Raw genomic sequence first — 11,752 nt, 5'->3', positions numbered from 1 at the left:
CCATTTGCTTTCTAGCTTCTAAAATGTTGCTGCTGTTGTCTCCTTTCCCTGTCCCTTTGTTCCTACATGGCCTGGAGGATAATACGTGCATTCGCCGCCTGCCTCTCTCCCCCCAGCTCCCAGTTTTCAACTGGAAGTCCCCATTATTTCTTTAGGATAATTTTATTAGACGACAACTGCAGGATCGCGCTGAAAGGTTTTGACAGAAATTACCAGATTGCCCTTAAGTTGTATGTATATGTGAAAAGAGGAATACTATTATGTAATAATGGTTTTGCCACAAGTATTAAGCAGCTTTCAGGAGCATTGCGTGCACGCACCCATCCGCCTCAATCCTCCGCCTGGCGGCGGCCGGACACAATACAAGAAACGGCTTAAAAAGCAGTTAGAGATACGCACAACAGCTGGGCGCGGACCGAGAAAAACTGCTTAACTAGGCCTAGCGGCTAGATGGTGCCTCTCTGGAACTGACTGAGGGTGGGAGGGGGTCCGATATCGTTGGTGATTGGTTGGCCTCTCTGACCAATCGTGCGCAGCGAGTGGTTTTGCTAATCGTCGTGATCCACCTCCTCGTGGGCTTTGGAGCCACATTGGCAAATGGGACTAGGGCACATAAGAGAGACAGAACACTTAGCCAGTGACACCTTGGGGCGTTGATGGGCGGGATGAGGCCGCCGCCAGGTTTAGGGCGGAAGGAGTTGTTCTGGATTAGAAGGGGAACGAAAGATGGCGGCGGGAACGCTGCTGTCCAGTCTGTTGGGGCTGCTACTTCTGGGGCTCCTGTTTCCCGCAAGTCTGACCGGCGGTGTCGGGAGCCTGAACCTGGAGGAGCTGAGTGAGATGCGTTATGGGATCGAGATACTGCCGTTGCCTGTCATGGGAGGGCAGGTGAGGAGGCGTAGAGGGGACGAGGGTCCGGGGCAGAAGGGGAAGGGGGAGAAGGTAGAGGAAGAAGGGCAGCTGTGGAGTCTGTGGCGGGAGCCTAAGGAGAATCGGGAAGAGTTAAGCAGGGGTTTTATGAGGACTCCGGAGGGTCTTAATCAGAGACCCATTCCCTTGGGGCCAGGGCCTGGGAGGGGTGGGGCTTCCCACTGTCCACTTCAGGTCCCAGTTCCTGATTGAAATACTCAGACTCCTCCCCCGTGGAGAAGTGGGAGTGCCCTCGCCCCTCACCCGCTAAACACAGCTGGAGGACTTGTGGTTCACTCTGTCTTGACTGGGCTCTTCCCCAGGATATGAAGAGGGATCTCGTTGTTCTCCCTGATCCCAACCTCTCTTTGCCTCCCTGCCCCCCGACCCCCACTTCTTTCCCAGAGCCAAGCTTCAGACGTGGTGATTGTCTCCTCTAAGTACAAGCAGCGCTATGAATGTCGCCTGCCAGCTGGAGCTATTCACTTCCAGCGTGAAAGGGAGGAGGAGGCACCTGCTTACCAAGGGCCTGGGATCCCTGAGTTGTTGAGCCCAATGAAAGATGCGCCCTGCCTGCTGAAGGTGAAAGGGACTGGGATGAAGGGAGCTAGGGCTTGGAAACTATCTATTTGGGAACCATTGTGCCTGTGAATGAGGAGTGATGGGGAGAATCTGTTGGAATTAAGAAGGCCATTGAAGGAGTAGGCATATTGTACAGACAGGAAAGAAGCAAAGAATCCTGTAACCACTGATGACACTTTGCTGAATGTAGAGGAGAGTTAGAAGAGCTCAGAATAAGGGTTAAGCTAAGATTGAGGTGCTAAAGAGGGTCAGTGTGGGGCAGTAGGGGCACTCCCCTAGAGAAGCCTTCCTGGCAAAGTCACCCCCTCCCCTGTCACTCTCTGCCCAGTATCCCATTTTATTTTCATCATGGCACTTTTCATGATCTGAAATCATCTTTTTAACTGAATCGTCAGTTTATTCATTTTTGGTCTGAGTCCTAGCACTAGAACGTAAGTCTATGAAGTCAAAGAATTTATCTTGTTCACAGCTGTATCCCCCGTGGCTAAAACAGTATAAGGGAGTTCAGTTAATACTTTAATATTCTATGTTTCCCTGGTCTGAGTGCTACAAGGTTATCATGGTTTCGTATCTTTATGGACGACAAAGAAGGATTTTTTTTCTTTTTTTGGCTGTGTTGGGTCTTAGTTGCCGCACGTGGGATCTTCGTTGAGGCACACGAAATCTTTCATCGCGGCGCGCGGGCTTCTCTCTCTAGTTGTGGCGTGCGGGTTTTTCTTTTCTCTAGTTGTGGCACGCAGGCTCCAGGGCGCGTGGGCTCTCTAGTTTGAGGCACGCGGGCTTAGTTGCACCATGCTATGTGGGATCTTAGTTCCCTAACTAGGGATCGAACCCACATCCCCTGCCTTGCAAGGCAGATTCTTTACTACTGGACTACCAGGGAAGTCCCCAAAGAAGGACTTTTTTATAAAAAGAGAAGAGTGGAAAGCCTACAGGTGCAAACCACTTAGGCTGTAGAGGTCTCTCTCCAAGTCACAGAAGGCAAACAGCCCTCCCTCCTCACCGAGAACCTGAAGGATTGAGTGTGGAAGCAGAGGGAGATGAAAAGTAAATGAGAGCTTATGTGTCTTGGAGCCAGGAGAGATTCTGGTTCCAAGAAGAGACATCTGTACTCCATCCCCCGATTGTTCATTTTTTTTATTGTCAGACCAAGGACTGGTGGACATATGAATTCTGCTATGGACGCCACATCCAGCAGTACCACATGGAAGGTGACTCCCGCCTACATTTTTCCTAAGCCCTCAGCAACCTGTCATGGAAGGTGACCTGCCTCCCCAGTTCCCTTCCCTCCTAGTCCTCTGAGGACAGGGTAACCATGCTTCACTGTGCTTTCTCTTGCAGATTCAGAGATCAAAGGTGAAGTCCTCTATCTCGGCTACTACCAATCGGCCTTCGACTGGAACGATGAAACAGCCAAGGTGGCAGGAGTGTGGGATTGGGAGAGAAAGGGGTCTGGGCTGCAGACTGAGAGCCCTGACGAGAAGGGGAGGGTCGGGATTAGCTGACGTGTTTCTCGGGGTTTGGTGGCTATTAGGATAAAGTGCTCTTCTTCCCCCTTGCTGTCTTTCTCACACCCCTCCCTGCTGCCTGATGTCCTCCCCAGGCCTCCAAGCAGCATCGCCTGAAACGCTACCACAGCCAGACCTATGGCAACGGGTCCAAATGCGACCTCAACGGGAGGCCCCGGGAGGCTGAGGTTCGGGTGAGTCTTGGGAGAGGGAAGTTGACACTCCCCCAGTGACAGCTCAGATTCTAAGGGAAGAGGGCAGGGTTGCGTGGTATAGTCAAGAGTTTCTCTCCCAGACCCTAAACTCTACGTTTAAGACTCATATTTCTAGCTTCACGTCACTGCCTGGATTTTCAGAGGCAGTTCAAGTCAACATTTCCCAAATCCTCCCCTCTGAACCCCCAACCACACTTTTATCTGTGTTTCTCCTTTTTGTCACCTAAGCTGGACATCTGAGTGTCATTATTGACTCTTACTTCTTAACTTTGTCCTCCTTTCATCATTTAACGACTCTGCAGTGAGGTCGTGCTGGTGTAGGTATCGGGCTCTGCTCTGGGGGTAGAGTGGTGAGCAGACACGCAGCCCCTGCCCTCGTGGACTACAGTCAGGAGAGGAAGACAGAGATTAAAGAATCACAGAAATGAGCCTGTGATTACAAACTGAGAAGTGATATGGAGGAAAGGAATCAGGGTCTACAACAAAGTCCACTCTCTACTTCTAGACTTCTCTCACAGCTCGCCTCTTCTTTCCCATGCTTGGTACCTTCATCTCACTTGCAGCACTGCCAACAGCCTCTTAACAAGTGTTCCCCATCCAGTAGTCCTTAACTGAGTTCAGGCAGACAGCTGTATGGTAGGCAGAGTTCCTCAGGTGATTCTAATGTGTATTCACAAACATAAACACCTGTAGAGAACCACATGACAGAAAAATTATCTTCATGTAATACAGATTTGCACATGCAGCTGTGTGCTGGTAAATGCAGAACACCGGGATCGCCAGGGTAGGGTGGGGTGGTGGAGGGGGAAGCCCAGATGTAATGTTTGCCAGTATCCATGGTATAAATATCCCCATCATGGCAAAATTTATGCTATCACTGTGATGTCAATCATCTTGCAACATTCCTGAAAACTTACCAGTTGGCTCTGGAGAACTGGCCTGAGCTGGCTTCAGCACACCACTATGAGCAAGTGTCCCTTCTCTACCGAGTTCTGGAAAGCCTTCAAAAATTTTGCCTCACACAAAGGATAAGATCCAAATACTTCAGCACAGGCTGGGGTGGTAGCAGTGGAGGTGTTGGGAAGCAGCCAGATTCTGGATATATTTTGAAGGTAGAGCCAAGATTTGTTGATGGATTGGATGTGTGGTGGAGTCAAGTATGACTCCAGGGATTTTAGCTCGAGCAACTGGGAGAATGGAATTGTCATTTACTCAAGTGGGAAGAAACGGGTTTGGAGGAAGAAACTAGGCTGGTGTTGGACATATGAAGGTCAAGATGCCTATTAGATATCCCAGTGGTGATGGTCAGTTGGTAGTTGAGTCTGTAACTCTGGAGTTCCGGGACAGGGTCTGGGCTGGAGATATAACATATTACTGCGTTTCTGTCCCACTGCCCTTCTTCCTGTCCTTTGAACCAGTGAGTCTCATTGTTCCCTCTGCCTAGCGCCATCTTCCCAGAGATTTTTGAATGGCTGGCTCCATCCTGTCAGGTTATATACACCTATGACACCTCCACGGGGAGACCTAACATAGGCACACAGACACACACACCCTTCCGCCTTGATCCTGGTAAACACCTACGGTGTTTTATATTCTTCAATGCATGTATCGTTTCCTGAAATTAGCTTATTTTTTGAGTTTGATCTCTCTCTCTATCCCCAGTAGAATAAACTCCAGGAAGTCAGGGACAATGTCTGTCTCATTTTATGCTGTATCCTCAGTGCCTTCAACAGCGCCTGGCACCAAGTAGGTGCCCAGAGGTTGTTTATTGAATGAATGGAAGAAATGATAAGCCATTTCAAATGTCACTTTATTTTATGTGACCTTTCTTGGCTAGCCCAGAAAGTTCATTGTGTTCCCTCAGCGCTTCATATACATACAACCACGTCCACATATATCCACGTCTTAGCCTGTTTGGGCTGCTATAACAAAATACCAGCTGGGTAACTTATAAACAACAGAAATTTATTTCTCACAGTTATGGAAGCTGGAAGTCTGAGATCAGGGTGCCAGCATGGTTGGGTGAGGGCCCTCTTCCAGGTCACAGACTTCTTGTGTCCTCACAAAGGAGCTCTGTGGGGTCTCTTTCATAAGAGCATTAATCCCATTCATGAGGGTCCCATCATCATGACCTAAGCATCTCCCAAAGGCCCCACGTCCTAATACTATCACAGTGGGCATTAGGAATTCAATATACGAATTTTAGGGAGACACAGACATTCAGACTATAGCAACCCACAGCATCCACACACATATATGATCTATTATAGCACTTGATTGTATTGTTTGTTTCTTTACTTGTCTGTACCTTCAGTAGGCCGAGAACTGAAGGCATTTTCCTCACATCTGCTGAACCATATGCCCTGTGCTAAGCACTGGAGATGAAATGGTGACTGAGAGACCCAGTCCTGCTCTCAGGAGACAGACATTAAATAAAGAGCCACAGGAAGCAGGATAAACTCTCTGATGGGTGAGGCACTTTTCACAGGGGAGCACACAATAAAGGAACTAACTGAGTCCAGGTCAAGGGGAGGCCTCTGGAGGAGGTGACCTTTGAACCAGCAGTTGAAGGATGAAGAGTTAGTCCAGCAGCTACAGACCAGTGGGAAGGAGAGGGCGTACCAGGCGGAAGGTACAGTGAGTGCAAAAGACCTGGAGGCAGGAGGGATTGATAGCCGTTCCCAGTGACTGGAGGGAATTGTGGGAGATGAGGCTGGGCAGTCTTTAGGGGACAAGTCACAGGTCATGAAGCTCTGTAGCCGTGTTGAGGAGTTTGGACAACCTGAGAAACGAGGGGGAGCCAGGGAAGTATTTTGAGCAGAGTGGTGCCATATTCGGTGTTGGTTTTGAAGGCTCACTCTGGCTGGAGCATAGCAAATGGTTGGGAGACCAGTGAGAAGGTGGTTGCAGTAATCCAGGTGAGAAAACAAGGTGGTCCAGGGGTGAAGACATGTGAATTATTGGAGAGATTTAAGGGGCAAAATCAATACAGTAAGATTCCCAGGTTTCTGGCTTGAGCAACTGGATGGATGGTGATTTGTTTTTGAGATGGGTACAGTGGGAAGAGGAGTAGGTTTGGTGAAGGAAAATGATGATTTTGATTTTGAATACGATGATTTTAGTGGCTGTAGCCATCCAAGTAGAGATATCTGAGGAGGCTGTGGATCTGTGGGTCTGGAGCTGAGGAGAGAGATCTAAATAGAACCCAGAGTGCTGGAGCCATCAACATACTGTTAATAATCGAAGGCATGGTATGGATGAAATCCCCCTCTGCCCCCTGCCCAAGAAACAGGGTATAGTGAGAAGTGGGACAGAACTGTGAGGAAGCCAGCATTGAAAGCCTGGGCAGAAGGGAACTTTGCCAAGAAGAAGCGACCAGAAGGGAGACTGTGGTGACATGGAACCCAGGAAGGACCTGTCTCAAGGAGGGACTGGTCCGTGGTGTTGGCTGCATCTGAACCTTCAAGGAAGTGGAGAATTAAAAACTGCTTGTGGGTGATCATAGGAATTGTTATTTTAATAAAAGCAAAACAGGAACATGGAAATAAAAATTCAGACTGTAGGGATGAGAACTAGAGGAAAATTGGTAAGTCCTCTGCTCCCAGTCTCCCCTGACCAGTCCTTGGGTTGGACTCAATGCCAGAGGTCACTGGCAATCTCCACCAGAGCAGTTTCAGTGGGCTGGTGAAGCTGAGGTGTTGAGGAACGTGGTGAGGAAGTGGGAATCTTTGAAGAATTCTGGCTGTGAAGGGAAGGGAAAAGGCGAGCACTAGTTAGCAGGGCTGTGGGCTTGGGAAAGTGGGACTTTGTGCTTGTTGTTTCATGTGTTAAGATGGGAACGTGTTTAAATGCTGGGTGGACCTAGTAGAAAGGAGGCAAGGTTGAGGTTCAGGAGAAAGAATGAGAAGAGAATGTGGGCAGGGCTGCGATCCTGAGGAGGCGGCTCTGTGCTTGTAACTAGAACAGAAAGATGGCATATTTGCTGGGGAGTCTGGAGGTTTTAGTGGCAGAAAGTTGAAGGCGTTCCTCTGTGGCTGTTTTTATATCCTGATGGGCCACCCAAGTTCGTAGCCTGAGTGACTGAGTGAATCTCCCACTCCAGGGCAGGCCTGGTGAAGTTCCATCTTCCCAGTGCCTCCTTGGCGGGAGCAGTGTGCACAGCGTTTGGTAAAAGTGCAGTTTCTGGGGAGTTTGGGAGCAATTGGTTAGCCATCTGGAATTAAATAAATTTGGATTCCTATCTCAATTCGTACATTAAGTAAGATTTCAGAGAGATCTAAGATTTTTCCATTAAAATGTTTAATTATGAAACATTTCAAACATACAGAAAATAATGTCAAAGAGACCCATAAATTCACTGCCAAGTTAAACAGATGTTAACATTTTGCCATATTTGCTTCAGATCTGTTTTTTTTAATAGAAGGAATAAAATGCTAATGATATAGTAAAAGCCACCCTCTCATTTCTTCCCTCTCTCTCCTCTCCAGAAACAACCACAACCATCTCTATGCTTGCTTTGTACTTTTATTAGTGCTACACATATCACAGGCAATATATATATTTTGTATTTTAAAATTATACGTCGGTATAGTTTTGCTTTTTCACTAATCGATGTTTTGACCATTCTGTGGAGTGACATGGAGATCCAGTTCGATGATTTTTTTAAAAATAAATTTATTTATTTATTTATTTTTTGCTGCGTTGGGTCTTCATTGCTGCGCGGGGGCTTTCTCTAGTTGCGGCGAGCGGGGGCTACCCTTCGTTGCGGTATGTGGGCTTCTCATTGCGGTGGCTTCTCTTGTTGCGGAGCACCGGCTCTAGGCGCGCAGGCTTCAGTAGTGTGGCACGCGGGGTCAGTAGTTGTGGCTCACGGGCTCTAGAGCGCAGGCTCAGCAGTTGTGGCGCACGGGCTTAGTTGCTCCACGGCACGTGGGATCTTCCTGGACCAGGGCTTGAACTGTGTCCCCTGCATTGGCAGGCAGATTCTTAACCACTGCGCCACTAGGGAAGTCCTAAGATGGGTTTTTCTATATCTGTAAAATATGCTGTTGAGATTTTGATAGGGATTGCACTGAATATGTATATCACTTAGTGTAGTATTGCCATCTTAGCAACATTATGTTTTCCAGTCCATGAACATGGAATGTCTTTCCATTTATTTGTATCTTCTATAATTTCTTTTAATAATGTTTTGTAGTTTTCAGTGTACAAGTCTTTCACCTCCTTGGATAAATGTACCCTAAGTATTTTTTTTTGATGCTATTGTGAGTGAATTTTTTTTTTTAATTTCCATTTTGAATTGTTCATTGCAAGTGTATAGAGATACAACTGATATTTGCATGTTGATTTTATATCCTGCGTCTTTGCTGAATTCATTTATTAGCTCTAACAATTTTTTTGTTTGGGTTCCTTTGGATTTTCTTTTCTTTCTTTTTTTTTTTTTTTTTCAGGAGAAGGAAGGATTTATTACTTGCAGCAAGTACGAAGGACAAGGGGGGATCTTTCCCAAGACAGTGTTTCCCTGAACAGCAAAATTGGGGAATTTTTTAGCTGAGGGTACATGAATACTCATGAAGAGGCTTGAGTAGAGGAGATCAGCATAGAATTGGGGCAGAAGTGGACAGAGTCCAAGCTTTAGTGGATTGAAGTCAGGAAGGTCAGTATCATCATTCTGGCCTCTATCTGGGTGGGGGCCTTAGTTCCTGCAGAACTCAAAGACTGTATCAGATTGTTATGTATATCCCTTGAGGAGGAGCTAAAACTGCACCCCAGATGGGACTCAAACCCACAGTCTTCCAAGTGAAACCACACAGCTCGTCTCAGGACTTAATGAGGCTCACGTTCTTTATGTTTCAGAGCAGAAGGAATTCAGCAAGAGGGAAAGTGATAGGTAAGAAGTAGATTTATTAATATCCTTTGCAAAGAGGTTGCAGGAAAATGAGGCACAAGAGGATGGTCATGTCCCGGGTCTCAGGCGAGTTCCTGGGATGGGCCATCAAGTGAGGGTCCTTGATTTTGTGCAGGAAAGAATTCAAAAAGCAAGCCGTAGTAAAGTGAAAGGAGAGATACACATTCCATAGTCAGAATGTGGTCCATCTCAGAAGGCGAGCATGGCCTCCTTTGGATTTTATGTGTAATGTCATGTCACCTCTGAAACAGAGATAAATTTACTTCTTCCTTTCCAATTTGGATGCCCTTTATTTCTTTTTCTTGCTTAATTGCTCTGGTTAGAACTCCTAGTACTGTGTTAAATAGAAGTGACATAAAGTAGGCATCCTTATCTTGTTCCTAATATTAGGGGAAAGGCTCTCATTCATTCATCGAGTGTGACATTAGTGGTGGGGTTTTCACGTATGGCCTTTATCACGTTGAGACATTCTCTTCTCTTCCTAGTTTATCAAGTGATTTTATCATGAAAGAATGTTGAATTTTGTTAAATGCTTTTTCTACGTGAATTGAGATGATCATGTGGCTTTTTTCTGCATTCTGTTATATTAATGTGATGTATTATGTTACATAGATTGATTTTTTTATATGTTGAACCATCTTTGCATTCCTGGAATAAATCCCACATAAATCATGATGTATAATGCCTTCAGTGTGCTGCTGAATTTGTTTTCCTCATATTTTGTTGAGAAATTTTGCATCTGTATTCACAAGGGATATTGGTCTATAATTTTCTTTTCTTGTAATACCTTTGTCAGGCTTTGGTATCAGGGTAATGCTAGCCTCATAGAATGAGTTAGGTAGGCATTTTTTATATATTCCATATTTAATTCCTTAGTTACTTACATTTTCTCTATAGCTTATCGTTTTCTTTTGTTTAGAATGTCTTAAATGTACTTTTAATTAACAAAATTTTTTTTCAGAACAAACTTTATTAAAGTAGAGTTGATTTACAATGTTGTATTAGTTTCAGGTATACAGCAAAGTGATTCAGTTATATATATATTTTTTCAGATTCTTTTCCATTATAGGTTATTACAAGATATTGAATATAGTTCCCTATGCCATACAGTAGGTCCTTATTGTTTATTTTATATATAGTAGTGTGTATCTGCTAATCCCAAACTTCGAATTGATCCCTCCCCCACCCCCTTTCCCCTTTGGTAACCATAAGTTTATTTTCTGTGTCTATGAGTCTGTTTCTGTTTTGTAAATAAGTTCATTTGTATCATATTTTAGATTCCGCATATAAGTGATATATGATATTTGTCTTTCTCTTTCTGACTTACTTCACTTAGTATGATAACCTCTGGGTGCATACATGTTGCTGCAAATGGCATTATTTCATTGTTTTTATGGCTGAGTGGTATTCCATTGTGTATATATACCACATCTCTTTATCCATTCATCTGTCAGTGGACATTTAGGTTGCTTCCATGTTTTGGCTATTGTAAATAGTGCTGCTGTGAACATTAGGGTGCATGTTTCTTTTTGAATTATAGTTTTATCTGGATATATGCCCAGGAGTGGGATTGCTGGATCATATGTAACTCTATTTTTAGTTGTTTTTTTTAGTTTTTGGTTTTTTTTTGCGGTACGCGGGCCTCTCACTGTTGTGGCCTCTCCCGTTGCGGAGCACAGGCTCCGGAAGCGCAGGCTCAGCAGCCATGGCTCACGGGCCTAGCCGCTCCGCGGCATGTGGGATCTTCCGGGACCGGGGCACGAACCCGTGTCCCCTGCATCGGCAGGCGGACTCTCAACCACTGCGCCACCAGGGAAGCCCTATTTTTAGTTTTTTAAGGAACCTCCATACTGTTTTCCATAGTGGCTGCACCAATTTACATTCCCACCAACAGTATAGGAGGGTTCCCTTTTCACCACACCCTCTGCAGTATTTATTGTTTGTACACTTTTTAATGATGGCTATTCTAATTGGTGTGAGGTGATAACCTCATTGTAGTTTTGATTTGCATTTTTCTGATAATTAGCAATGTTGAGCATCATTTCATGTGCCTATTGGCCATCTGTATGTCTTCTCTGGAGAAATGTCTATTTAGATCTTCTGCCCACTTTTTGATTAGGTTGTTTGTTTTTTTGATATTGAGCTGTATGAGCTGTTTGTATATTTTGGAAATTAAGCCCTTGTTGGTCACATTGTTCGCAAATATTTTCTCCCATTCCATAGGTTGGCTTTTCGTTTTGTTTATGGCTTTCTTTGCTGTGCAAAAGCTTTTAAGTTTAATTAGATCCCATTTGTTTATTTTTGCTTTTATTTCCACTTCGGTAGGAGACGGAGCCAAAAAAAATTTCTGTGATTTATGTCAGAGTGTTCTGCCTATGTTTTCATCTAGGGGTTTTATAGTATGTGGGGTTTTTTTTTGTTTGTTTTTGTGTTTTTTTGGCTGCGTTGGGTCTTCGTTGCTGTGGGCGGGCTTTTCTCTAGTTGTGGCAAGCAGGCTTCTCATTGCAGTGGCTTCTCTTGTTGCGGAGCACAGGCTCTAGGCGTGCAGGCTTCAGTAGTTGTGGCATGTGGGCTCAGTAATTGTGGCTTACGGGCTCTAGAGCGCAGGCTCAGTAGTTGTGGCACACAGG

The 11,752-nt window shown here is 45.4% G+C and overlaps 1 protein-coding gene across 9 annotated transcripts in view; it reads left to right on the top strand.

Moving 5' to 3' along the window:
• The first annotated feature begins 518 nt into the window (after positions 1–518).
• Positions 519–11,752, top strand: part of OS9 (OS9 endoplasmic reticulum lectin) — a 31,414-nt gene continuing 20,180 nt past the window's right edge. For 5 of the 9 annotated variants that reach the window (XM_007467640.1, XM_007467641.1, XM_007467643.1 and 2 more), the window contains exons 1-5: positions 519–888; positions 1,315–1,491; positions 2,639–2,702; positions 2,833–2,909; positions 3,095–3,193. In XM_007467640.1, coding sequence (XP_007467702.1) covers positions 727–888; positions 1,315–1,491; positions 2,639–2,702; positions 2,833–2,909; positions 3,095–3,193 — 579 coding nt within the window. In that variant the 5' untranslated portion in view covers positions 519–726. The remainder of the gene's footprint in view (positions 889–1,314; positions 1,492–2,638; positions 2,703–2,832; positions 2,910–3,094; positions 3,194–11,752) is intronic. The other 4 variants (XM_007467639.1, XM_007467647.1, XM_007467646.1 and 1 more) reach the window with 4 other exon arrangements.

The sequence above is a fragment of the Lipotes vexillifer genome, unplaced genomic scaffold (genome assembly GCF_000442215.2).
Source record: "Lipotes vexillifer unplaced genomic scaffold, Lipotes_vexillifer_v1.1 scaffold387, whole genome shotgun sequence".
In the NCBI taxonomy this organism is placed as follows: domain Eukaryota; kingdom Metazoa; phylum Chordata; class Mammalia; order Artiodactyla; family Lipotidae; genus Lipotes; species Lipotes vexillifer.
Note: the sequence above shows the minus strand (reverse complement) of the source record. Positions and strands in the feature narration are given on the sequence as shown.